This window comes from Sesamum indicum, linkage group LG1 (genome assembly GCF_026168435.1).
Source record: "Sesamum indicum cultivar Baizhima isolate 11 linkage group LG1, ASM2616843v1, whole genome shotgun sequence".
In the NCBI taxonomy this organism is placed as follows: domain Eukaryota; kingdom Viridiplantae; phylum Streptophyta; class Magnoliopsida; order Lamiales; family Pedaliaceae; genus Sesamum; species Sesamum indicum.
Genome location: NC_142657.1, coordinates 22,781,584 through 22,805,109, shown reverse-complemented (window position 1 = coordinate 22,805,109; position 23,526 = coordinate 22,781,584). Strand labels below are relative to the sequence as shown.

The 23,526-nt window shown below is 37.5% G+C and overlaps 5 protein-coding genes, 2 long non-coding RNA genes and 2 other non-coding genes across 12 annotated transcripts; 7 read left to right on the top strand and 2 right to left on the bottom strand.

Annotated features, from left to right (window-relative positions):
* The first annotated feature begins 324 nt into the window (after window positions 1-324).
* Window positions 325-1,782, top strand: LOC105172448 (uncharacterized). The gene is made up of 4 exons (XR_848652.3): window positions 325-475; window positions 713-838; window positions 1,012-1,217; window positions 1,380-1,782. It is a non-coding gene; the product is annotated as an uncharacterized LOC105172448 (long non-coding RNA).
* A 951-nt stretch (window positions 1,783-2,733) lies between these two features.
* On the top strand, window positions 2,734-9,477 carry LOC105172426 (zinc finger CCCH domain-containing protein 56). Of its 2 annotated transcripts, XM_011093844.3 has the most exons (3): window positions 2,734-6,124; window positions 6,257-7,291; window positions 8,940-9,477. In XM_011093844.3, the coding sequence occupies exons 2-3, from the start codon at window positions 6,367-6,369 to the stop codon at window positions 9,206-9,208; spliced, it is 1,194 nt and encodes a 397-aa protein (XP_011092146.2). In that variant the 5' UTR covers window positions 2,734-6,124; window positions 6,257-6,366; the 3' UTR covers window positions 9,209-9,477. The 2 variants fall into 2 exon arrangements, with proteins under 2 accessions (XP_011092146.2, XP_020549081.2); XM_020693422.2 differs by having other exon boundaries at window positions 2,734-7,291.
* A 658-nt stretch (window positions 9,478-10,135) lies between these two features.
* SKIP4 (SKP1 interacting partner 4) lies at window positions 10,136-12,482 on the top strand. Of its 2 annotated transcripts, none has more exons than XM_011093809.3 (3): window positions 10,136-10,261; window positions 10,945-11,494; window positions 11,821-12,482. In XM_011093809.3, the coding sequence occupies exons 2-3, from the start codon at window positions 10,962-10,964 to the stop codon at window positions 12,413-12,415; spliced, it is 1,128 nt and encodes a 375-aa protein (XP_011092111.1). In that variant the 5' UTR covers window positions 10,136-10,261; window positions 10,945-10,961; the 3' UTR covers window positions 12,416-12,482. The 2 variants fall into 2 exon arrangements, with proteins under 2 accessions (XP_011092111.1, XP_011092121.1); XM_011093819.3 differs by having other exon boundaries at window positions 10,140-10,261; window positions 10,862-11,494.
* A 266-nt stretch (window positions 12,483-12,748) lies between these two features.
* LOC105172418 (uncharacterized) lies at window positions 12,749-14,575 on the bottom strand. The gene is made up of 2 exons (XM_011093832.3): window positions 14,158-14,575; window positions 12,749-13,458 (listed from the first exon to the last, which is right to left on the bottom strand). Exons 1-2 carry the CDS (start codon window positions 14,423-14,425, stop codon window positions 13,286-13,288), a joined length of 441 nt encoding a protein of 146 aa, XP_011092134.1. The 5' UTR covers window positions 14,426-14,575; the 3' UTR covers window positions 12,749-13,285.
* Window positions 14,576-14,763: 188 nt separating this feature from the next.
* On the top strand, window positions 14,764-19,728 carry LOC105174373 (serine/threonine-protein kinase 12-like). Of its 2 annotated transcripts, XM_088884259.1 has the most exons (13): window positions 14,764-15,118; window positions 15,200-15,297; window positions 16,170-16,409; window positions 16,673-16,747; window positions 16,963-17,043; window positions 17,216-17,310; window positions 17,848-17,968; window positions 18,046-18,125; window positions 18,575-18,637; window positions 18,746-18,855; window positions 18,943-19,028; window positions 19,174-19,292; window positions 19,431-19,728. In XM_088884259.1, exons 2-13 carry the CDS (start codon window positions 15,262-15,264, stop codon window positions 19,564-19,566), a joined length of 1,242 nt encoding a protein of 413 aa, XP_088740385.1. In that variant the 5' UTR covers window positions 14,764-15,118; window positions 15,200-15,261; the 3' UTR covers window positions 19,567-19,728. The 2 variants fall into 2 exon arrangements, with proteins under 2 accessions (XP_088740385.1, XP_011094755.2); XM_011096453.3 differs by having other exon boundaries at window positions 14,764-15,297.
* LOC110012677 (uncharacterized) lies at window positions 19,146-19,748 on the bottom strand. Its single transcript, XR_002287869.2, has 3 exons — window positions 19,635-19,748; window positions 19,402-19,518; window positions 19,146-19,276 (listed from the first exon to the last, which is right to left on the bottom strand). It is a non-coding gene; the product is annotated as an uncharacterized LOC110012677 (long non-coding RNA).
* Window positions 19,749-19,863: 115 nt separating this feature from the next.
* Window positions 19,864-19,937, top strand: TRNAV-CAC (transfer RNA valine (anticodon CAC)). Its single transcript has one exon. It is a non-coding gene; the product is annotated as a tRNA-Val (tRNA).
* Window positions 19,938-20,636: 699 nt separating this feature from the next.
* Window positions 20,637-20,710, top strand: TRNAV-CAC (transfer RNA valine (anticodon CAC)). The gene has a single exon. It is a non-coding gene; the product is annotated as a tRNA-Val (tRNA).
* A 69-nt stretch (window positions 20,711-20,779) lies between these two features.
* LOC105172395 (Cytidine/deoxycytidylate deaminase family protein) lies at window positions 20,780-23,254 on the top strand. The gene is made up of 3 exons (XM_011093797.3): window positions 20,780-21,320; window positions 21,949-22,247; window positions 22,362-23,254. Exons 1-3 carry the CDS (start codon window positions 20,946-20,948, stop codon window positions 22,957-22,959), a joined length of 1,272 nt encoding a protein of 423 aa, XP_011092099.1. The 5' UTR covers window positions 20,780-20,945; the 3' UTR covers window positions 22,960-23,254.
* Window positions 23,255-23,526: the final 272 nt, after the last annotated feature.

Below are 23,526 nucleotides of genomic sequence, written 5' to 3'. Positions count from 1 at the left end.
ATACGATTTAATATCAACACATTATTGGAAAACAATTAAAATAATCCGGGCCAATATATAAAAAAAATTAAAATTTGAACTATAATTTTAAAAAATATATATATACAGAACTTGGGGATAGATCAGTCCTTATTTATTAACAATTAAGTATTATTTTTTTATCAATTTTTGGCTCTTCTCATATTGGAAAGTATTAAAATAAGAGATATTTAATTGTGGTAAATTACTTCATTTAATGTGTTTGGGGAGATTAAGCAAAAATCATTAGCATGACTATAAATACGACATCGTTACTATCATTATCATCAATAAAGAAACTATTTATTCAAAAAAAATAAATAAATACTGCCACGTGGACCCCTGAAAGATAGAATCAAGCGAGAAGACCCTAATACTGGCAGGAATTGGGAACTCTTCGTTGCAGCTCCGGCAATACTCCGACTACGTTAGTTTCCGCCACCGCCGGAACCCTAAGGTCTGCTGTAATTATTTTCTGGTTTAATAATCTCATTTTTTTTTTCTGCAATGCTTATTGGGGTAGTTATATTTTTTTAGTGTTTTGCTGGACATTTTCGATGGGAATTTGTGGTTGGGTGCGTTTTATTCGTCACAGAGGAGCATGAAGTTGAGTTGAAACTGTTTAGGCAATGCACCACATAAGATATTGTCGGAGTATTAGCAATATTTTGACATTTGTTGTTGTGATTTTCAGGCAATGGCTCCGATACAGCCTAATTATGGGCTATTCGTGGGTTTGAAAAGAGGGCATGTTTGGACCAAGCCCTTCCGATAGAAAAGGGTTAAGCTTTCCCAGTTTCCTGTGTGCTGTGGTTGACATGTACGTCTGTTTGCCAAGATCTTGTTTGTTTGCCTTGCAGTATTTTGAATATGTCTGTGATTCAGGTGCATTTTTATCAGTGGAGGACGTAAACAACATTTTTTATGAGTGATAAAATTATGCATTGGGTGATTAGATATTGTTCATGTGATATTGGTTGCATTTTCTCACAGAAAAGTTGAAAACAAGCAACAGAGTGCATTTTGCTACAAGTCTCATTAGGGAAGTTGCTGCTTTGCTCCTTATGAGATGCGAATCACCAAGCTTCTCAAAGTTGGTAAAGACAAGTGCGCATTGGAAGTGGCTAAGTGAAAGTTGGGTGCCCACAAAAGGGCAAAGAAGAAGAGTGAAGAAATGGCATTACACCTCCAATGATGAGGTGATTGATCATTATTCTCTCCATGTTTATTGGAATTTAGCCAGTTATAGTTCTGGAATTGTCATGTTTAGTCTGTGTTGTGTCCTACTTGATCTTACTGGCATTGTCTTCTTCCTATATTGCATTTTGTTCTCACTATATGTTTCAATTTTGGTTGTATAGGGCTGCTGGAGATGGAGTGCAGAAGAAGTAGGGTGTTAGGTTGAATCTCCATATAAACTTTTTTAGCGAAAAGAGTAACTGAGCAGAGGTGTTTATTTAGCTCTATTTGTTAAACTCCTTTGTTTAGTCAAGTGAAGAGAATTCCATTTAAGGATCTCTTGGAAGGCAATGGGGGCCGATGTTGGTTATTTCATGGTCGGCATTGGTTAGCTTTCTGAAATTGACTATATAAGATTCAGGTTTGCATCTGAATCTGATTCAGTTTAAACTGCAATGGATTTCTGAGCTGCTACATGTTGAATTACTTGTTTGGAGACGAGTCCAAAGTCCATACTGGTGTTCAACCAAAATGTACTTGGAAATGTGTTTTTAGATTATAGAATAAGTCTTGATTTGTCTCTAAGACATCTGGTTGGCCAAATCATGTAATGTGATATGGATCTACAATCCTAATTTAGATTGGAGTACTGTGATTTATATAGATAAAATTAATCTCCAGGCTTAGTTTAGATTCTTATTCTATGAAGTATGTGCATTAAATTTAGGGTAAATTACAACAACCTCCTCTCAGGTTTGTCATAATTACGAATATCTTTTTGTTGTTTAAAAAATAAAGGGGGTATTCGTAATTTTTCAAACAACGAGGGATATTCATAATTATGCTAAAGCTCAGGAGATGTGGTTGTAATTTATCCTATTTCATTAAGTAGTTGTGTCCATTTGGAACAATGATGTAATAAAACTTGGAGTGTTGGTAAGAATTTTCCCTCTTCAACCACATTAAAAGTTTTTTTAAATAATTTTGTACTTTAGATTTTGTTGCTTTCGCCAAGCTTATCTAAAGATCTTATAATCATACGTCTTATAAGATATTTTAGAGCTTATAATTAAGATGCTATAAGTTCATAAATTTTATAAGATGACTAATCTTATTTTAAAAATAAGTTCATTAAGTATTATGATAAAATAAATTATAAAACTTATAAGATGTTAATAATGACAAATTTGTTATTAATTTAAAAAAACTCGTTAAGATCTTTTAAAAAAGAGTTTATAGTTTTATAATATTTTATTTTTAAAATTTATAAATTATTTCTAAAAAAATATATCAATTTTTATAAATTCTCAATCATTTTATAAAATATTTTCAAAAGGTTATAAACTCGTCCAAACACCCTCTAATAACAAAAGTAAGCTTGTGAAATATGTTTCATTGAGTAAAGCGATCACTTTCGCAAGAATCAGGTCCATTTGTTTTCTTTCTGGACTGAAATATAAAAGCCCACATACTGAGTGAGCCCATACGATTGTGGAATGGGCCTGGCCCAGATCATAATTGGTTAACACGTCCAAAAAGAGAGGAGAGCTCCCGGGTCCCGAGGAAGAAAAGAGAAAATGGCGCACTGATCTCAGGGACGGTGGTGGAGCCACCGTCTCTGACGATCAGGGACTAGCCGGCGGTAGGCGCTGAGTATGTCACTGGATATCCGGCGGTGTTTCAAAAAACCTGCCGTTTCTTGGATTAGTCACCATAGTCGACGCTCCCGTAAGCGCCTCAGGTTTTGGAAAGCGATAAGCTGTTGCCGCCTGCCCCAGGCGCTCGCCTTTGACAATTATAAGTCATTGTGGGCTTGTGTAGTGCATGTTCTGAAGTTGCGATCTCTCATATTTTGTTGTTTCCTTTTACTTCTGAAGTATATCTTATAAAGCGACCTTAACTGCGAAATCGGAGGTGTAGTCTGGTAGGATTCGCTTTGATTAGTGATCATTTGGAAAGAGAAACTACTGTTGATTTGTCCAGTGGGTTTAAGTTTCTCTTTCTTGACATTTTTTCTGCCATTGCAATATTGCTTCCCGCTCAACATGTTTTCCTATCATCTTCTTGAATTTGCTGGTGAAGATGAACGTCGCGCACTTTTTCTTATATAACAGCTCGTCCTTTTAAATAGGACCAGATATAGAACTATTTTACATTCCCTCCCGAAACTTGGAAATTCAAGAACTTCAAGGGCCCCATTGTTTACAGTTTCTAGTGGTTATTTTTACTTCCTTACACTTAATTCTTATCCTCTTTTTGCACTGCCCTTGTCTGCAATGTATTTTAGGCGACAACATTTTGCTGTTGGTTTTTTCCCCAATTTTCTTGTTTCCTTTATAAGGAATACGTATTTACATTTTGGTGGAAACGGCTGGTTCTTTGATATGTTTGGAATTTTAGTTTGCTTTCATTGCCAGTTGAATCTTTTGAAAGAAATATATGAATCTTTTTTGTGGAAGATATGCTGACTGGAGGGTGGTTGTATTCCAAGGTTTGATACTTATTAAGATTATTCCATGTCATTTTCAAGTGTGATTTTGCGGATGAAGCTCTAGATGGCAGAATCTATGCTTTTGGTGGTCTTTGATTGAGGTTAAGTGATCATAATCCTGGGACATATATGATGCCCACCTGTTAGAGTTATCACTTAAACCCAAATAATATTCTGAACACTGGAGGTTAGTGTCTTTGATGGCGAGATGAATATGGGTGCAACTCTTCAGCTGTGTTGTCTCATGTGTATGCTGTAGCATATGAACAGTCCCTTGTCACCTAATGGTGCAAGGGGTTAACATGGTTTATGGTAGGCACCATCCAGCAGTTGTGGCAGATATTGTCTTACATTTCTTGCCAGTCTTTTGGTCTTAGACTAATGATGTGGGGAAGCAATGCTGGGAGGGATAACTATGAAGAGATAGGATATGCATTTCACAGGGTCAGCCCTGTCAGCTTGTGGTGATCGGCGAGAAATATTTGTGTTACATGGAATGGACTTAGCACAGTGAGCTACATGTTGACAAATTGCTGCTTGTATCCTTGGTGGTTGGTGATGGTTTATGTTCTGAATTTGGCCTATCTGTTGTGAGTAAGTTTGTTGCAATTTTAGCTTTTAACTTGTGACTCTTGATTTACTTGAGAAAGTTCTTTGACACTCACAAGCATTGGCTTGGTATAATTGGGATCTTGTCTTGCTGAAGTTTCATTCTAAGGTTTTCTACTGGATGTTTGTAGTCATTTTGCACAAAGTTCAAAAGGATGTCCTTGGATTTCCTATTACGTGAGTCCATGACCTGCATGAGAAGCCCATCTACTATGGACTATGGGTATTGCCTTTTTCTTACTCTGAAGTTATTTTTCAAGGTTCTACCTATCCTTCTACCCTGAATCGAATTACCCATCAAATCATGAAAATTAATGCTTGTCTCTCAAATCAGCCACTAGCGGAAGTACGTACAGAAAGAACACACACACGCTCACACACATATATCTCAAATTTAAATGTGAAAATGGTTGGCAGTGAGACTCTTTGCTTGTGCTGTCCAATTGTGCTTAATAGGATTTGTATGACTTGATGTGAAATGTGGCTTTGGTTGTTGGGAAATTTTAGTCTGTTCCTATCACCAAGTTTATGAACTTTTAACATTTTCTGCAGTCTTATCCCGGTTTTGCTGCTTCTGTTAGCTTTGTTCAATTTGGCATTCATCTTCTTATGATTCGGAAGGTACAATAACAACTAGAACCCTCACATGCCTTGTGTTATAACTAGAATACAAAGCTTAAAGTTGTACTGAGGTTGTCTATCGAACAAGTTGATCTGTTAATGTAGAGTAATATGCAGTATGGGCTTTATGAATATCTTACAAGAAAGATGAGAGAATTTTGGAGAAGGAAAAAGGATCAGGCATTCGCTAACTTCTAGATAGAAGTAAGGCAAATTTATATGAAATATAGAAGTTCAAAATAAAATGATAGTACAGTCCCTTAACGATGCATGCAGTTGTCCAACGACCCTCCTTGTTGCAGCTAAGTCCTTGGGTGCATTTTACTTATGAAATCATAACCTGCATGAGACCATTAACTTGAAATTAAAAGTTGGCAGAAGCTAGGTAAGATGATGTGGATTATTGGACTTTTTAGTATTCTCATTGATTATATTTTTTATTTAATAGCAGCATTTTGTTGCCGGGGTCACAAAGAAGTTGCTGTTTATTTATATTTCCTAAGTGTGTTTGGATGGACAACAGAGTACTATGGTTTTTAGGATTCCATATTAATTAGTGCTATAACTGTTTTTTTTCAATTAGGATTGTGTCCTTGTTCCTTCACATTACGAACCAAACACAAAAGTAAAAGGAAATTATTTTAATAAAAGCAAGTGACTTTCTATACATAAAACGTGCCTGAGTTAGCTATAGGGAGGGTGCATTATGAAGGGACAATAATGTCTTCTTGTTCGGATTTTGCTTTGGGGAACAAGATTTTCACACCTGTATTTCTAAGTCTGAACGAAGATTCTTGTTTTCCTTACCAAAATCTCCCCCCCCCCCTCTCTACATAATTCCTCCATTCCTTCAATTAATAGAGTTAGGGTTTCCGGTTTACCTGAGATTGAATTGGACTTCCTCCCTCGGTCCTTAATTAGATGATGAACTTGCCTTAGGAAACTTAACAAGCTGTCGTTAAGTCCAAAGATTCAAGTTCTCCCTTGCCCATAGCCGTTTGTCCTTTACCCCTTGCATGATTCACCAATTTGAGGTTACTTTTGTGCCATTTCTCCCTTTTGAAGCCGATTTGCCAGGTCCTAAGCAAGTCAACTTTAAGATCACGTCCAGACTGGGCAGATGCTAATCTTGTCTTTTGGCACTCACTGGTATGATGATTATTAATGGCTGCTAAATACTAGGCCTCTCACTCTCTGTTGCGCTAGGTATGATCTCTGAGCACATAGATTTTTCATTCAACCACTTTCTTTTTTCTGCTCTATGAGAAGGAATGAATCTAATTATCAATTTCCTTATTATTCCCTTGCTGATTTAAGTTTGAATCCTGGTCTTATTAGGGAGGAAAACTGTGATTGGAGTTCTTCAAACCTTCGGAAAGTTTAATATTTTTATTGGTTTACTTCTTAAGTTAGTTGGAATAATTTGATTAGTAGAATCTTACGCGGTAATGGATTCTCATCAACCAAGTGGCTCCCCTGTTAACAATGTGATAGAGTTTCAATCTGGAAACTCTGGAATTAGTTTCAATGAGGATATGGTTCTCGGATCCAGTGATCAAGCTGTTTGGGCCAGCGAGGATGGTATTTCGAACAAAGAAGCTTCTGTTAACATGAATTCAAAGGCAAATCACGAGGAGAGTCTATCCCAATTTGAAGTGGGAAGTGAGTTGGCACACAAAAGGCCCACGGTTAACGGATCCAGTGATCAAGCTGTTTGGGTGAGCGAGGATGATATCTCAAACAAAGAAGCTTCTGTTAACATGAATCCAAAGGCAAATCACGAGGAGAGGTTGTCCCAATTTGAAGTGGAAAGTGAGTTGACACACAAAAGGGCTAGAAACTCCCCTTTGGTGGATTTGGCAGCTTCCAATTCCTCGAGGGCCTTCGGGGTGCTGTTCCACAAAACAAAACTATGTTGCAGATTTCAAGTTGGCACTTGTTCCTTTAACGAAAAATGTAACTTTGCACATAGTATTGAGGAACTTAGGCAACCACCCCTTAATTGGCAGAAAGGTGTGGCTGCACGCAAGGAAGAACAAGGTTCACCATTAGTGCCAAGGGAGGTAACTCAGATACTACTTGTGGGATCTAATGATGAGACACAGGGATGTACGAGCGAGCAGTGCATGAAGCTTTGCAGTGAGGAAGGTTGCCCATATGGTGAGAATTGCAATTTGATTCATTATGAGGATTCAAAAAATCGAGAACATGTGGCAATATGTTTGCTTCCTGGGACTGATGGTAGATATCGGGGAAATCGGAGTAAATCAACCTTGAACGCTGCGAACTGGAAAACAAGGTTATGTAACAAGTGGGAGAGTGCAGGATATTGTCCATTTCGCAGCAGGTGTCATTTTGCTCATGGGCCTGCAGGTATAAGTTCTATAACATTTCCAATCCCAAGTTGAGTTGCACTAACTAGTGTGCACTGTGCACTAGATTTATTACCCTTTATTCTATCCGAGGTAATGTTATTCAAACTCTATTTTGTGGTTGGCATTTCAGTTATTGCATAAGATTTTGTTCGCCTAATGTGTCAGTAGTTTAGTCATCTTGTATTGATTTAGATATCAATTTAATGGCATGGGATTTGAAACACGTTACAGCATAAAATGTTGGATGATGTATGTAAACAATGCTACATATGCTACTTCTTCACCCCCCCTCCCTCCCACACGCACAAGTAAATGCTATAGGCAGCAAAATACAATGTTAATGTAAATTAAGACTTAGAGTATCCTTTCATCACTGTTACGGTTGCTTCTCTGTCCTTTTCTTGTTAGACCAAGGCTTTCAATTATATTCCAGTTTAAACTATCAATCTTGGTTTATGGATAAGCATCTGTTGAGAAGCTTTCTGAAGAAGAGGCTTCAGAACCGCTCAATTTCCTTCCAGATTTTGAAATCACCTTGCTCAACAAAATACATTCTTCTACTCCAGATTACTTTCTTGCTATACATAACCAGCAAATCTAGTCTGCCGATTGCACAAGTAAATATATCAAATAATTGTTGTCTGCCTTGGCTGCATAACCTGATGAACTTACTTTGGCATGGACTGTTCAATGTAATACACGAGATTTTCTTAATGCAGCCATTTGTCATTTCCTATAAATGGCTGTTCCCTTCATCTCCAACCACTTCGCCAGATTCACCTTGTAAAGCCAATGCCACTGACGAATTCAACCATCTAGCACAACTCCATTTTGTTCATAAACTAACAATCTACCATATGCATCTCAATCTATCAGATTTCCTTTAATTGCACGGCATGCATCAATAAGGTCATAATTCATCAAATTTCTGCTGTGTCTTAATGTGTTTATGTCAATGATAACAATAATGCTGTATTCAAACTGCCGTTTCTAGTAGTGAAGCGTTTTGCATGGTTGTAAGTTATTTGGTGTACCTTTCCGCCATGACATAGAATTACCTATCATTTTATATTGGCCTGTGTGTGCAATCTCAAATTTATCTGCAGCGATAGGGGGGAGTACAATCACATACTTTCTCGTGGCTTGTAAGAATTGGTGTTCTGAAATTAATAAAGGGACAAATGCTTGCTTTAGGCTTTTGTAATGAAAATCACAAGCTTTATGTAAGCTATAGGAAAGACTTTCTTACCTTCCAATTTATGGTTTTCCTGTTTGAAATTATTGTATGTTGAAGGAACTTCTAGTGTGCGTTACTTGATGCCCTTGTTCCTTATCCATATGCTTCAAAGGTTGTTTAAGACAAGCTGTTTGTGGCTGGTTCTTTGTATTTGAAAGACCTAATATTAAGTTGTTTTGCTGTTGGCTCTCTGGTGTTCTTTGCATGGTCAATCAATCTAAGCTATCCCCTTCCAAACTTGGGCTTCATAATTGTGGAAACATAAACCCAAATTGTGAAACAACTACCTCTTCTGGAAAAAGAGTTCTGCTTGTAATTTTTCTTTTTCTGTTCTCTTGAGTCTTGAGGATTTTGTCATTCTGTTAGATTGTTTGTGATGTTATTATGAACTCAAAGTTTCCTGAAATAGAGCTGCGTCGTTATGGTGGAGGGCTTCCTATCCCAGAAGCTAAAGATTCTTCCGCTTATGGTAGCAAGGGAGGGGCAGTGCCCACTAAAGCTTCTGCTGGTGCTATGAATGCACCCACTTCTTCTGTTCCTCATCCATATCGTGTCGGTGCTCCATCACGAAGGTTGTCTATCATGATGAAGAGGCCTGGAGAGACACCTACTCGGAGATGGAAGGGCCCAGAAAGCATCAGCAAAGTCTATGGCGACTGGATTGATGACCTTGAGTAGGCTTTCCAACCTCACATGTTATTGGAAGTGACTGTTCTATCAAAAATATAGATGTTTCGTATTGAACTGCTGACATTTGGCTTGCTATGCTTCAATGTTGTGTTAGAATGTTTCCCTTTTGAATGATGGCTTTGTATCTTAACCATCATGACTTATGTTTTCGAATCAGAATGTTGGGCTGTAAAATATCAAACCCATTGTCTGCAGCTTGTGTTTCTTGTACGATATTGATGCTTTGAGTGCAACTTATCAGATTTCAGTTGGCTTCATGTTGGAGATGTCATATGAAATGAAATTCAGTGGCTTCTAAACTCTGTAAGAGGATGTATGATAGCTATTTATGATGATGGAGTCCTGGTTTGCCTGAAGTGTGAATTTGTTGCATGAAGTGCCCTTGGCCATCCTTTTGCCATGCAATTTTAAACCAGGTATTGAGTTTTATTACAACTACAAGCAATGGGCATGGGTACCATGATCCAGACCAGTGGTGGCTATAAATCAAATAATTGCCATCATTTGTGATGAAAGATGACAACTTGTTTGTACGGTGTGTTTGGCCAAGAAATGTATATAGCTTGTGGTAGTGTTGGGAATGACTACTCTCAACATTTTAAGCAAATTCATTGCTTTTTCACCATCTATTAAATTATAATTCAACTATTTTGGATGGATTATGAATGAGTTTTTCTCTGTCCGTTGGAAAAGTTATCCATTTTTTAGGAAAAACTATTAATTTTATATTTTTAGAGGGGATTTAAGTGTAATTAACCTATGAAATTATCTAAATAAATCATGTCCCTGGCTTCAAATCGTATTTTAATTTGCTTGTGGGCTTTATAGAAAAAGGACTATAGCGGCGGCCCAATCCAAACAAATCCTTGTGGATGGCCTAATAGAATATTGTTTTTAAACTTTTGTACCCTGGAAAATCATAAATTAGAAAAGTGACGCGAAATATCACACCATTGCTTCTTTCCTAGTTCTTCGATGATTCGTACTTTTCTCTCCTCTGCTGGGAACCACAGCTGAGCCCCGAAACCCAATTCCTCGGAGGTAAATAACCGAGTTGATTATTTTACTATGCCAAACTGATTTGGGAATGTGATTCGTTAGTTTGATTTTTCGTGTCCTATTGATGTACATTTGGGTGAGTTTTGTTTTTTTTTTTTTTTTTAATTCGGAAACGAAAATTTTACCATTTCTTCAATTTTGTTCTTGTCCTTTTACGCCGTTGAAATATTCAGACATTGCATGTAGAAGAAACATTATTTTATAAATTACTGCGGACGGATCGCGACATCTGCAAATTTCTGCAGATTAAGTCATTTTCCCTTTCTGAATTTTATGTTTTGGTTTTTTACTTTTGATGGATGAGAAAAACTGATAATGAATTGATCATTTCGATAACTTTTGATTTTCAAGTGGCGTTACCATTTTTGTCGATCATAAACTATCATGAGAAAAACCATGTAAGTTTATTTCTTATGAAATATACGAAAATTGTTTCTTTCTTAGCTCCTAATAAGTATTAAGTGGTTGTTTTGAGATCTGTTTGCAGTTCATTTGATATATTAATGCACAATTTGATAGGATTATTGCAAAGTATATAAGTTCTGAAAATGACATGATTCCCTGCTTCTGAATTCTTCATAGAATTACTATATGTTAACTCTGATGCATGGTTGAGGTCATGATGCTTCTACTTTTGGTCCTTTCTTTACTCTGAAATGCATCAGTGACTGGCATCACTCATATGGCATCCATGGAAAGTGGTTCCTGGACACTTAATCCACAGGAACAACCTCAGGTGCGTGACAGCACAAAAATTGGTATAGAGGGTCTTACTGAATTAGAGAAACCAGCTTTGATACCTGGACTTCCAGATGACATTGCATTTTCTTGCTTGGCGAGAGTTCCAAGGAAGTACCATCCAGTTCTTAACTGTGTTTCCAAGAGATGGAGAGAGTTAATCTGTGGTGAAGAGTGGTACTTGTACCGGCTGAATCATCATCTGGAGGAGACTTGGGTTTATGCTTTATGCAGAGACAAGTTTGAGCAACTTTGCATGTTTGTGTTGGATCCTAACCAATTGAAAAAAGGTTGGAAGAGGATTCATGGCCTTCCAGGTTGTTGCTTGAAGAGAAAAGGTGTTGGGTTTGAAGTGTTGGGTAAGAAAGTTTACCTGTTTGGAGGCTGTGGTTGGATTGAGGATGCTACAGATGATGTCTATTGCTATGATGCTACAATGAGTACATGGACTAGAGCGGGTTCTTTATCGACCCCTAGGTACTATATTTACTGCTAATATTGATCAAGGAATCCAGCTCATTGGTTGCTTGAAGAAATTGATACCTACATATGTATATGCATATTGCTATATATATATAGTGGCACTTCTTTTCTCTTCTAAGTGAACTTATTTCAAAAACTTCTGATTTGTTGTGGTTTAAAATTTTCCATTCATGTGAATGTTGTTTTATGATGAGAGAGTTGCCCTCCAACTCATTCTGTGAGGCCTATCACATTCTTGATTTTTCCCCACATTTCAATGGGATTGTATCCAATGACAAAAGATTCATGCTGACTTGAGATTCCATGCCATTCATTATCAGGTGTTTTTTTGCATATGAAGCTTTAGATGGGAAAATCTATGCTATAGGTGGGCTTGGATCAACATTGAGTGATCCGCATTCCTGGGACATTTACGACAGCCATACAAATTGCTGGAGTTCACATGTAGATCCAAATGTAATTCCAGATATCGAAGATTCAATTGTGTTGGATGGAAAGATTTATATTAGGTGTGGTATTTCAGCTGTATCCTCTCATGTGTATGCTGTTGTATATGAGCCGTCTAGCGGTACCTGGCAGCATGCTGATACTGACGTGGCATGTGGTTGGCGCGGTCCAGCAGTTGTGATAGACGGCGTCTTATATGTATTGGACCAAACTTCGGGTGTGAGACTGATGATGTGGCAGAAGGAGGCTCGAGAGTGGATGGCTATAAGAAGACTGTCAACACATCTCATAATCCCACCTTGTCGACTTGTGGCAATTGGTAAGAAAATTTTTGTTGTTGGGAAAGGACTTAGCACAGTAATGTTTGATGTTGAGAGTGCAGGTTGTGTGGATGGTGTTTTAGTGAGTTCTTCTCTGAAATTGACTTCTGATGATGAAGTAATAAGTTGCAAAACCCTTGCTGTTTGAGATTCTCCTGTAAACTAATCGTGTAAACTATACATGACTTTCTTTCCTGATAAACTTGTTAAGAACACATACTGAGCTTGTCCAGAAACGACATGACATTGTGGGAAGGGAATGGTTCCGTTATTTTTTATTTCTCAGAAGCATAAAGTTGGGTCTAGAACTTTGTGAGGAATCTCCTGTGGAATAGCTTGCATGTGGCCACGGATCACAGATTATCTGCATTGCATTATTGTTCATATTCAGAGGTTTCTATCTACACAAACTCTCTGTATTGTCCTTCTGATAGTAAGTAAACTAATCAAAGCCGGGACCCAAATACAACAAATGCGTGAATTAAGCTAAACCATCAGATGTATTTACCAAAAGCAAACTAAAACATTAGATACTTACAAAGATCATCTTCCAAATAACATACAAGTTTTTAAGTAGTCTGATGGACAAACAAGCGTCAGGCAAACTCCAATGTCACACTGCATGATCCTCATCTTCATTGGATAACCACTAGCTTTGTCCAATAATCGTCAATGCGCTCAATATGTTATATATGGACTTGATGATTCTAGCTAATTACAACAATGATGATCAATACAATCAGTTCTGGAAGTGCTACATTGGTCATCTACTAGACACAAGACGACTGTTGATCTGGTGAAGGCACTGATGGAAACCAACAAGAAACCATCTGCTTCAACTAAGGTTGATCTAACCGCTTACCTCACGGATTAACATACATTGGCTGAGCTTGTGCAGAGTAAAGCTCAAAGCAATGAATCGAACACCAAAAGGACTCACGGATTAACATACATTGGCTGAGCTTGTGCAGCGTAAAGCTCAAAGCAATGAATCGAACACCAAAAGGACTCAGACAACTCATCGTTTTCTTTTAAAGACAGGATGAATGACTCCATTGGATGATGCTAATTCCTCAATCTTGGCAATATATACTTCCATCCTCTTCAAGACAACAGGCAGTGTTAAGGCATTACCTGACATCTTCTGTTTGAGGAGTTGTATTTTTTCAGCCTCAACAGTTCTCTCCAAACCTACATAAACAAGAAAAGCCTTCAGCAATACACGAAGATTCAAAAGCAACAATCCAACAAGCAAAGAATAGACCTTTCTGTTGCGGTACCAGAGTCCATACATTCTTCTAATTGCTATTGAAAAATAAATAATGCAAATAAAATAACACCAGATATAAAGAGTCCATACCTTCTTCTAATTGCTATTGAAAAATAAATAATTCAAATAAAATAACACCAGATATAACGAGGTTCGACCCAAACTATGCCTACATCCTCGGACACTACCCAAATATATTTCACAGAAGAAATATTACAACAAGGAGAGGAGAGCAACAATTGCAAATATAGAGAAAATGCCAATTGTTGAGGGAAGAGGAAACCAAAGGCCAAGCCCATTACTTATACTAAAAAGTGCTGCCAAGTTAACTAACATTTGTAGAAATGAGCCACTTCACCTACACTTTCAGTAGAATAAAAAGTGAGAGCACAAAGAATGTGCAGAAACTGATTACTGCCATTTTCAGTAGATGATCTGAAACACCACTCTGCCCACATTCACTGTCTCAATTTCTCAATTACAGGCAGAATGCCAAAGTTGAAGCACTATCCATACGCACAATTCATGCAAAAAGTTACCGTAATTTCCCCATTATTTCTTAACCCGGCGAGCAAAATTTCCAATATCTCATAGAATAAAAATCGAACGGATGTATGGACCTTGGGTAGCTCCAGCTTCGGCATCCGGCAGGGGAGGCTTCCCGGCTTCGGGTCCGGACTCTTCAACTGCTAAACGGGTCAGTGAAACGGGTCTTTGAGAAGCGAGAAGACAAGATAAGATGGAGCTGAGTTGATCAGGAAGGGTGGCTCTGTATTCCAGTAGTTTTTCAGCCATTTGTTGCACTTCTTCCTCGAGCTTAAGCACCTCTTCTTCTGCTGCAGCTTCTTGAGGGTTCCATTCGTCGTCGTTTCGAAGCTGGGACGACATTTGAGTTTTGGACTAAAAATTGAGTCTTTGTGGGTAGAACGGGAGGAGGGAGGGAATCTGGGGGATTTAGGGTTTGGGAAATTTTTCAAAAGTGAAAATTTGAAGTGAAATAGGGGTCTGGTCACTAATTTGGTCGTGAGGAGAACGGTCGGAAGGGGTGAAAAAGCAAAATAGAGAAAAGGGAAGGGGTGGAAATTGAAATAAATGAAACCAATATTTATATATATATATATATATATTTTTTCCTCTTCAAATAAATGAAACCAATATTTATATATATATATGTGTGTATATATTTCACACAGTGAGGACAGCAACAGTTAAGAACAGGCGGGAAAATGAGCTAACATTAAATAAATATCAGTCTTACTATTTTGGGAAACCACTTCTTGATTTATATATATTGTCTGCTAGATTCTCTCCTGTCAGCACAAACAGCCCAGAAACGAGAAATGTAAAAAATCCCATGAAACAATATCGCCAAAATCGAAGAAACGGAGCTCCTTTTGTCAAGAAACCCGTTTTCCAACTCAATCAGCATGGACGAAGGGTCCAAAGTTTTCGATTTTCCAGTTGGAGTTGTTCTCAGAACACAAGCAAAAACAAAAACCAAGTTTTCATGGGATTTTCCGACCTGGATCAGGACTTTTTTGTATTGTTCTCCATCAGTAACGGTAACTGTAACGTGGTGAGGTAACGCATGAACAATAATTCATGATAATCTTTTATATAAGCCTTGTTCTCATCTTTGAACTGTTTCTTTCTTCCTCCAAGAACTCCAAGTCTTCGCGGAATTGTCTCTTAGACTCTAGCGAAGTTTTTCATCTCGCTTTCTCATGGAAGATCATAGGCGTCCTTCATCTCCTACTAAGGTAATATTCTTCCTTCCTATAAAAGCTGAAATGCTCACATCTCTGACTTACAAAATGTATATTGCAATGCTGGATGACAAGTAGAATCTTAATTTGCATGATTAGGATTTGCAAATTGGAAACTTCATTATAACACAAGAATTTTCTCCTCTATCACTTTTGTGTTATTGCGTTAGTGCTTACAAGTGTGTGGTCTTTGGTGTCAAATGGCTTTTCTTAAACGTAAAATGCAGCATTCTGTTATGTGTATATTCTCATTTTAGGAAAATAGTGCGTTCATCTGGCAGGAAGCGCTCAAACTTAATTGATGTAATCCTTTTGTTTGTATGTAACTTTTGAGACTGCGGGAACCTTGTAAAGCTATATATTCAAGTGGAAATTATTTGGTATAATGGTCTAATTTTAACTGCAGGTTGCGTCAATTTTATTTTCTAAGTTCTGTCTTTGTTTTGAGGGCTTTCTTTATCGAATATTTATACAAAAAGTTGCTTGCCGAACAAAGATGTTTCAGACCATATTTTGCTCTGGTTATTCTATGACTATGTTTTGATTAAGCAATTCACGGTGTAATTCTAACTGAGCTCAAAGAGTATCAATATAATCCTGTTACTTTTTCATGCTATGGTGAGTTCATACTACTAGGATCTTTTTGATCATAATATATGTGATAATATTTTGTGATCATTCTTCTAACCAATCTTATAAGTCTGTTTGTTTGGAAGTCTGAAGATAATAGTGCATGCTTTGCTTTGCTCAATCATTTCTAGAATTATATTACTTTTTCCTATAGTTAGACCTTTTTATCTAAACTGCATTCAGTGAGGCTTTCTTCCACCACCCTCTCAAGCATTGTTCATCTTCTGTTCATTCAGCAATACACACCATCTCAAAGAAATGACTCGGACGGTCCGTATCGCCTTCTCTTTTGTTCAAGTAAGGGTGATAAAGCTGGTGTTATGGAGGAACTCATGAAAGGTGTAAACACCAACCTTGCTGACTACGATAAGAGAACAGCACTTCATTTGGCGTCATGTGAAGGGTGCACGGAGATAGTTGTCCTACTTCTTGAGAGAGGGGCTGATGTCAACTCCATGGATCGTTGGGGTCGTACTGTAAGTAAACATGTAACATTTGTCGGTTCAAAGTCGCAGCGTGATTCTTGCTTGTGCCATATGCTTGGCCCGCTAATTTACTCATGTGCAATGTGTTCTGACATTATATCTGCCTGAGTACGATGAAGATTAGCATATCCTCAAGTTTTATATGTTCCTTCTCTGTCCACATTGTGTAGGCTGAGCACCTGTTACCTTGTTACTTAATAAGCTCCGAAGCTTTCTCTTAGAATATCCTTAATGGATCTTATGTTGAATTGCAGCCACTCTCTGATGCTCGTAGCTTTGGCCATCAGGAAATCTGCAAAATTCTGGAGGCACATGGTGGAATTGATCCGGTATATACTTTGGAGCACTTAATTTCCAAAAATAGCTGCTATTTAAGAGGCTAGAACTTGAACATTTTTGTGTAATTGTACTACTACATGTTATTTAAACCGTGAACAGACACAGACAAAGTGTACTTTTACTTATAAGTAGTTGAAAACTGGCAGAGTGTTAAAGTATATATGCTGCTCATTCTGAGAGATACTTCATTTAAATTTGATTACAGATGGGACTTGACTTTCAATCTCCATGTTGTTTAATTGATTCAAATGAGGTGGACATGACAGAAGGAACTCTTATTGGTGAAGTAATTTCTCTTACCTGATATCCAATGCAATGTACCATTTATTCAGCAAATCTTTAACTTGTTATGTCTGGACAGAAGCTGCTCAAGCACATTGAAGTTTCATCTTCTTCTTAATGTGTGGTTTCTGATGAAATGACCTATCATAAATGCTATGAGTATGTGCCAATGGCAGGGTGCCTATGGGGAAGTTTACTTAGTCAAGTGGCGTGGTACAGAAGTAGCTGCAAAAACCATTCGTTCTTCCATTGCGTCAAATAAAATAGTGAAGTGAGTCCTATTATATGGTGCAGTTTCCTTTCTGATAGTATATATTAGCATTTCTAGAATTTCCATTGATTAATATAATTTTGCAGTAAAATCTTGATTTTACGATTTCTAATCAGCAACATGGAAAGCTGAGAGTATGGAGAAGAAAGAATATTACTTGGAAACACTTAGAAGTTTCTGGTTTATGTGAAACTAAAGAGGTAGCAAAGGAAAAAGAACGGAGCATTTCATGTATGGTTTATCATCCTATTGAATAATCTTGAAAAGGTGTCCATATTTACTGTTCATAACCTGTTTTTTCTCTGATGTTTTATAAATTGTACATTATTGCCTTTGGGAGTGAAAATCTGTGTGAATCGTGACCAATAATCTGAAATTTATATATTAGTGCTTTATAGTTAGTATCCATAATAAAAATCATGACAGTATAGATGTTTCTTGAAGTTGCAACAACCACTCTCATAATTAAAAGGACTTGGACAACGTTTATCTATCATTAATGTTCCTTTTGATTTTCATTGGTTGTTTGCTCTACAGGGACAACTTTCTAAAGGAACTAGCATTGTGGCAAAAATTGCGTCACCCTAACATAGTGCAGTTCCTCGGTGTCCTCAATCACCCTGATCGCTTGATCTTCCTCACTGAGTACCTACGTAATGTAAGTATTGCTCAATGACTTGACTTGTGATGATTTTTTAATACATGTGCTAATGCTTCTGTGAATGGAAATTCTAGGGAAGTTTATATGATATACTGCAAAAGAAAGGCAGACTTGACCCACTAACTGCAGTTGCATATGCCTTGGATATAGCAAGGTACATGGTATAGACCCTCATTCCTATGGATAATATATATACATATATGTGTGTGTGTGTGTGTGTGTGTGTATTAATTCAGCTTGGTTCACTAGAAATGGATTTGGAAAATCTAATTGAGTACTTTGAAACTTTGAAATGCTTTTGGGCTAGCCAGTTTACCAAATGTTAAGTGTGCTTGCAGTCTTCCTAAGTCAAAGCAGTATTACATTGTATATCACAATTCACAAGCCTGTTGATGGGAAATTTTGGACTTTACATTATTGAAAGGATAGTGGTTCAACTGCCGACCTCAAGAATTTGCTGTCCTCACTTGCCCTTCTCCTTTCAACACTAGAGGAAAACTGAAAATAACTAATTTCATAGCTAAATCCACTTATGCTGTCAAAAGTTTTCCTGTACTGTGTAACCATATGTCCTGAAATCAATCTTTTATCTCATGTTTGCAGAGGTATGAATTATCTGCATGAACATAAGCCTCATGCCATAATTCACCGAGATTTAACACCGAGGTAGGCACTAGGTTCAGTTTTGACGCTTCACGACTGGAGAAGTTGACTTGCTTCCCATTTTATTGAGCATTTTGTGCGAGCCTTTTACATCATTGAAAATTCTTGCAGAAATGTTTTGCAGAGTGAGGCAGGCCGCCTTAAAGTCACAGATTTTGGACTAAGCAAAATCGCACAGGGAAAAGACGTTGGCTATAAAATGACTGGCGGAACTGGATCATGTACTATCATTTCTCTTCTGACAAAGAGTTGGTAGTTTTGAGTGATTCTAGAGAATTCTTATAAGATGCTTCTATGATACTTGTCAGATCGCTACATGGCTCCAGAAGTCTATCGTCGAGAATCATACGGAAAAAGTGTTGATGTCTTCTCTTTTGCTTTAATTGTCCATGAGGTAAAACTGACTTCATATCATAATTATTGCCACAGACAGTTGATAAAAATTTGACTTATTATACTGCTAACATCTGGAGATCTCTAAAGGTTATGCACTGCAATAACTTTTCAAAATGTTGCTGGCATGTTTACATTGCATGTAGATGTTCCAAGGAGGACCATCAAACAGGGGAGAAGATCCGGAGAAATTGGCAGACAAACGAGCATATGAAGACTTACGACCACACCTTCCTTCGATCGTGTACCCTGAACCAGTCAAAAAGTGAGTTTATTCAGAACAGAAAAGGAATATTGCTTTCTCATGTAAAATATCAATATCGTGAAAGTAGTTGTGGTTAACTCTGATCTTGGGCGTCAAAATTGAAGCTTACATGATGGGAACTTGTGATGCTGATGGCAGGCTTCTCCGAGATTGCTGGCATAAGAATCCAGACCGGAGGCCTACGTTTGCAGAAATCATTGGACAACTGGAGATCATCCAAGAGAACCTGCAACGGAAAGCCATAACAGCCTGCTGTAAATGTGCTATCTTGTAAAATGAGTTCAAAAGAAATGTGCATATGTTGTGTTGTGTTCCTCCACAAATTACAAATACAGATTATACTCTGGTGTCTTGGTTTCTGAGACTGAGCTATTGTGTTTCTTGGCATTTTAGCCTTTCAGCTCCCAAGTATGGAGGAGAAATACCACAATTATCATGACAGTATGGCTTTTTGTTGATCTCTTGTTATGCTTGAAGAAATACGGTTGCCTTTACTATCCACTCTCAGGGTGAACTGACTGCAGAAGAGCTGCAAACCTCTCCTCAGACAAAAATTTGTTGCTGCCAATGTGTCTGGGTGGTGTAGCTGGTTATCACGCTAGTCTCACACACTAGAGGTCCCCGGTTCGAACCCGGGCTCAGACAATTATTATCCTAATTTTTTGTTTCAGTTAATCCTTTTCACCTACCAAAGTGTATGCTCAAATATTACTCCCATTTTCCAAAATGCAATCCCAATTTCTTGTTGTTGATAACTATATATATAAAATCGTAATTGATGATAACTAAACATAACAATATTTCTTATTGGCGGCAATTAACATTATTAAATTGGTTAAATCATTTATTCTTAATAAAATAGCACACATATCTAGAAATATTTGTTAAGTAAATTTTTAAATTGGATTCGATTAACCGAATTTTCCACGCCTAAACAACTCGATTGTGCAGCTAAATCACTAGCTTCTAATAACTACAACTCTAATTATGATGAATAAAAGGGGTAAAGTACATTTACAACTTACCCCCTTATCTATAAAAGTCCAAGAATCCTCTTGATTAAAAAAATAAAAAATAAAAAATAAAATCCGTGCTCATATGTTTTTCAAAATAAAACCAAAAATTCCCACTAGTAGTGTCTTACACACGCCCTCCATATATTTTTTTTTTGTAACTAAATATTAATTTTACACTTTAGTTTATCAATATTTTAATTTTATTTGTCACAATTTATAATTGAGATTTTATATGATTCAAATAAATAATTTAGATTTAATATGATATTAGGTGTATATATGCAAATATTCATATAATCAAGGTATAAGTCGCTAATAGGGCACGGCGGTCTGGGTGGTGTAGTTGGTTATCACGCTAGTCTCACACACTAGAGGTCCCCGGTTCGAACCCGGGCTCAGACATTATTATCTTATATTTTTTGGTTTCAGTTAACAACACATACGACGACGTCGTCGAGCAGGACCAGATTGCTCAGCAGAGTCTACAAGCTTGTATTTTCTTCATCTGTAAAGTACACTTCACTTGTCTGTCTTACCTCAAATTTTTCTTCTTTAAAGGCACAACTTTTTTTTTAGTCTCATTTTCACCTACTTTAAAGTTTCAATTTTGAGGAAATTAGTGCTTTCACTAACCAAAATGTATGCTCAAACACTCCCATTTCCCAAGCACACTGTCAACAATCCACCACTCAAGCAGCACCACAAAGTGGCGATTTCACCAAAATCACAACTCGGGTTCTTCAATTCATGTCAAAGGGCGTCTGTATCGAGAATCAGTTCAAGAAAATGTCGGCATTGGGCTGTGATCAGGTGTGGTGGGTCAGACATAAAGCAACAACCAAAACAAGAAGATAAAATTGATGATAGTTATTATATCAGAAGGTGCGTGGAGCTTGCGAGAAAGGCTATTGGATACACCAGTCCGAATCCAATGGTTGGTTGTGTGATTGTCAAAGATGGGAAAATCGTTGGAGAAGGATTCCACCCAAAGGCTGGGCAGCCTCATGCTGAGGTGAATCCTTTTATCTCTACATTTTGACTGAAGAAAGAACGTTTCTTGTGTTAATTTCTTGATGTGGATTGTTTAGTGTCTGAAGTTTGCTAGAATTTAAAGTTTTTTGTGGTTGCAATTAACGATATGCGATGCGAAACAAATGCAAAACGAGTATGGTGAGCGTATAAGTGATGATGTTCACATGTCAGTACACACGACAGTATTTTTTTTTTCCTTTAATCTGTATTAACGTTGGCCAAATTTTGGTGTTGAAGCCTTAGTTTATCAGACCATACCGAATACTGAATTTGTCTTCATTATGTTTATGTCCGTTTATCATGGTTATATTTCTGTCATACTGCAACAACGACTGAATGAACAAAAATAATGTACCGCCTCATGTGATCTGTCGTAGGTATCACGATGAACACATATACATTTGACTGATTAGGTATCTATATAATGAATTTCAAGCTTAAAAATATTATAATATTGACTTTCTTTGGAGGTCTGAATTGATACTTCATGATAGCTGAATCTTATTGATGATAGTTATGCTGGAGTAATAAGGAACCATAACGGCTGTTAAGGGACATTAATGTTAATGCAAATACTCTTGTAAAAGTTTTAACTAGAAACACTATAGGTTTTTGCACTAAGAGATGCCGGGGACTTGGCCGAGAATGCGACGGCATATGTGAGTTTGGAACCATGTAACCATTATGGAAGAACTCCGCCTTGCACTGAAGCGTTAATCAAAGCCAAAGTGAGAAATGTGGTGATCGGTATGGTGGATCCTAATCCCATTGTGGCTTCAACAGGGGTTAAAAAACTGCAAGATGCAGGGATTGAAGTGACTGTTGGAGTTGAGGAAGAAGTGTGCAGAAGTCTTAATGAAGCCTATATCCATCATATGCTCACAGGAAAACCCTTTGTTACTTTGAGGTACTTGAAGATTGGTGGCTATTCATTACCTGTGTGATTACATCTACTTCCAAAATCATTATGTTACATTACATGATGGATATCCATTTGGCTAAACATTGGTTTGTCTGACAGGTATTCCATGTCACTTGAAGGCCATCTACTGAATCAGCTTGGTGAAGAAGCCGTGGAATGTGGTGGATATTATTCCAAATTGTTGCAGGAAAATGATGCTATCATACTTTCTTCTTCAGCTTTGGCTGAGAAGTCTTACTTTCCCATTTCTAAGGAACCGGGGGCCAATCAACCTCTTAAAATTGTGCTGTTGAAATCTTCAAATTCCCTAATTCAGATTCCTGCTCTCAAAGACAATGTCGCTTCTAAACTATTGATAATCTCTGAGAAAGACAAGAGCTTAGAGACACAAAATGGTTCAGAAGGAATCCAAAGCCTATCCTTTGATGTAGTAAGTTTACTCGAAATCCTGGAGCATTGCAAGCACCAAGGATTCTGTAGTGTCTTGCTAGATTTGAGGGGTAATAACATGGATTTCGAGGATTTACTTAAAGAGGGTTTTGAGCAAAACTTGTTCCAGAAGGTGGTGGTGGAGGTGTTGCCGTTTCTATGTGGTGGTGAGGAAAGCGCGTTGAAGTATTTGGATCTGAAAGTGAAGGCGAAAAAGTTGACATCATTCATCTCTGGCAGCAGTGTGCTATTGGAGGGATACTTCTGATAAAACTATGTTGATTATCTGTCATGTTTGGCAAGGGAGCAATGACCGAATGCATAGGAATTCACATATAGATAGTATGTCTGTCTCTCTTTCCGTTGTAGGCCGTGGCTAACTTGTAATGACTGAAAAAATGGAGTCTCTTTGTATGTGCTTGTATTGTAGGTATCACACAGAAATGCTGTATTTGGAGGTCTTTTTCTCTTGAGTTGTCATGCAGGCTCTTAAAGAGTCTCCTGCAGTTTGTGGGCTGTATTTCTTTATATCAGAACACGTTTCTTGGATTGGTATGATCAAATTTTCATCCCATACTGCTGCCAAATTATGATCTTCCATCTGAATAAGACACAAGGCTAAAGATTTTTCACATTCTAGATTTCTCATAATCAATCTTATCTCATCCTACAATACTGTCTGAATCGACAAACATATCAAAATATGAGTAGAAATGAAATAGGATGTGGTAATTTTCCCACAAAGCAACCGGCTAAAATGACGACTTTTTTTTTCCCCGGTCCCTCTTTCTTTGGTACTTGAGGGTTCAAATGCCAATTAGATATATTTGTAGGG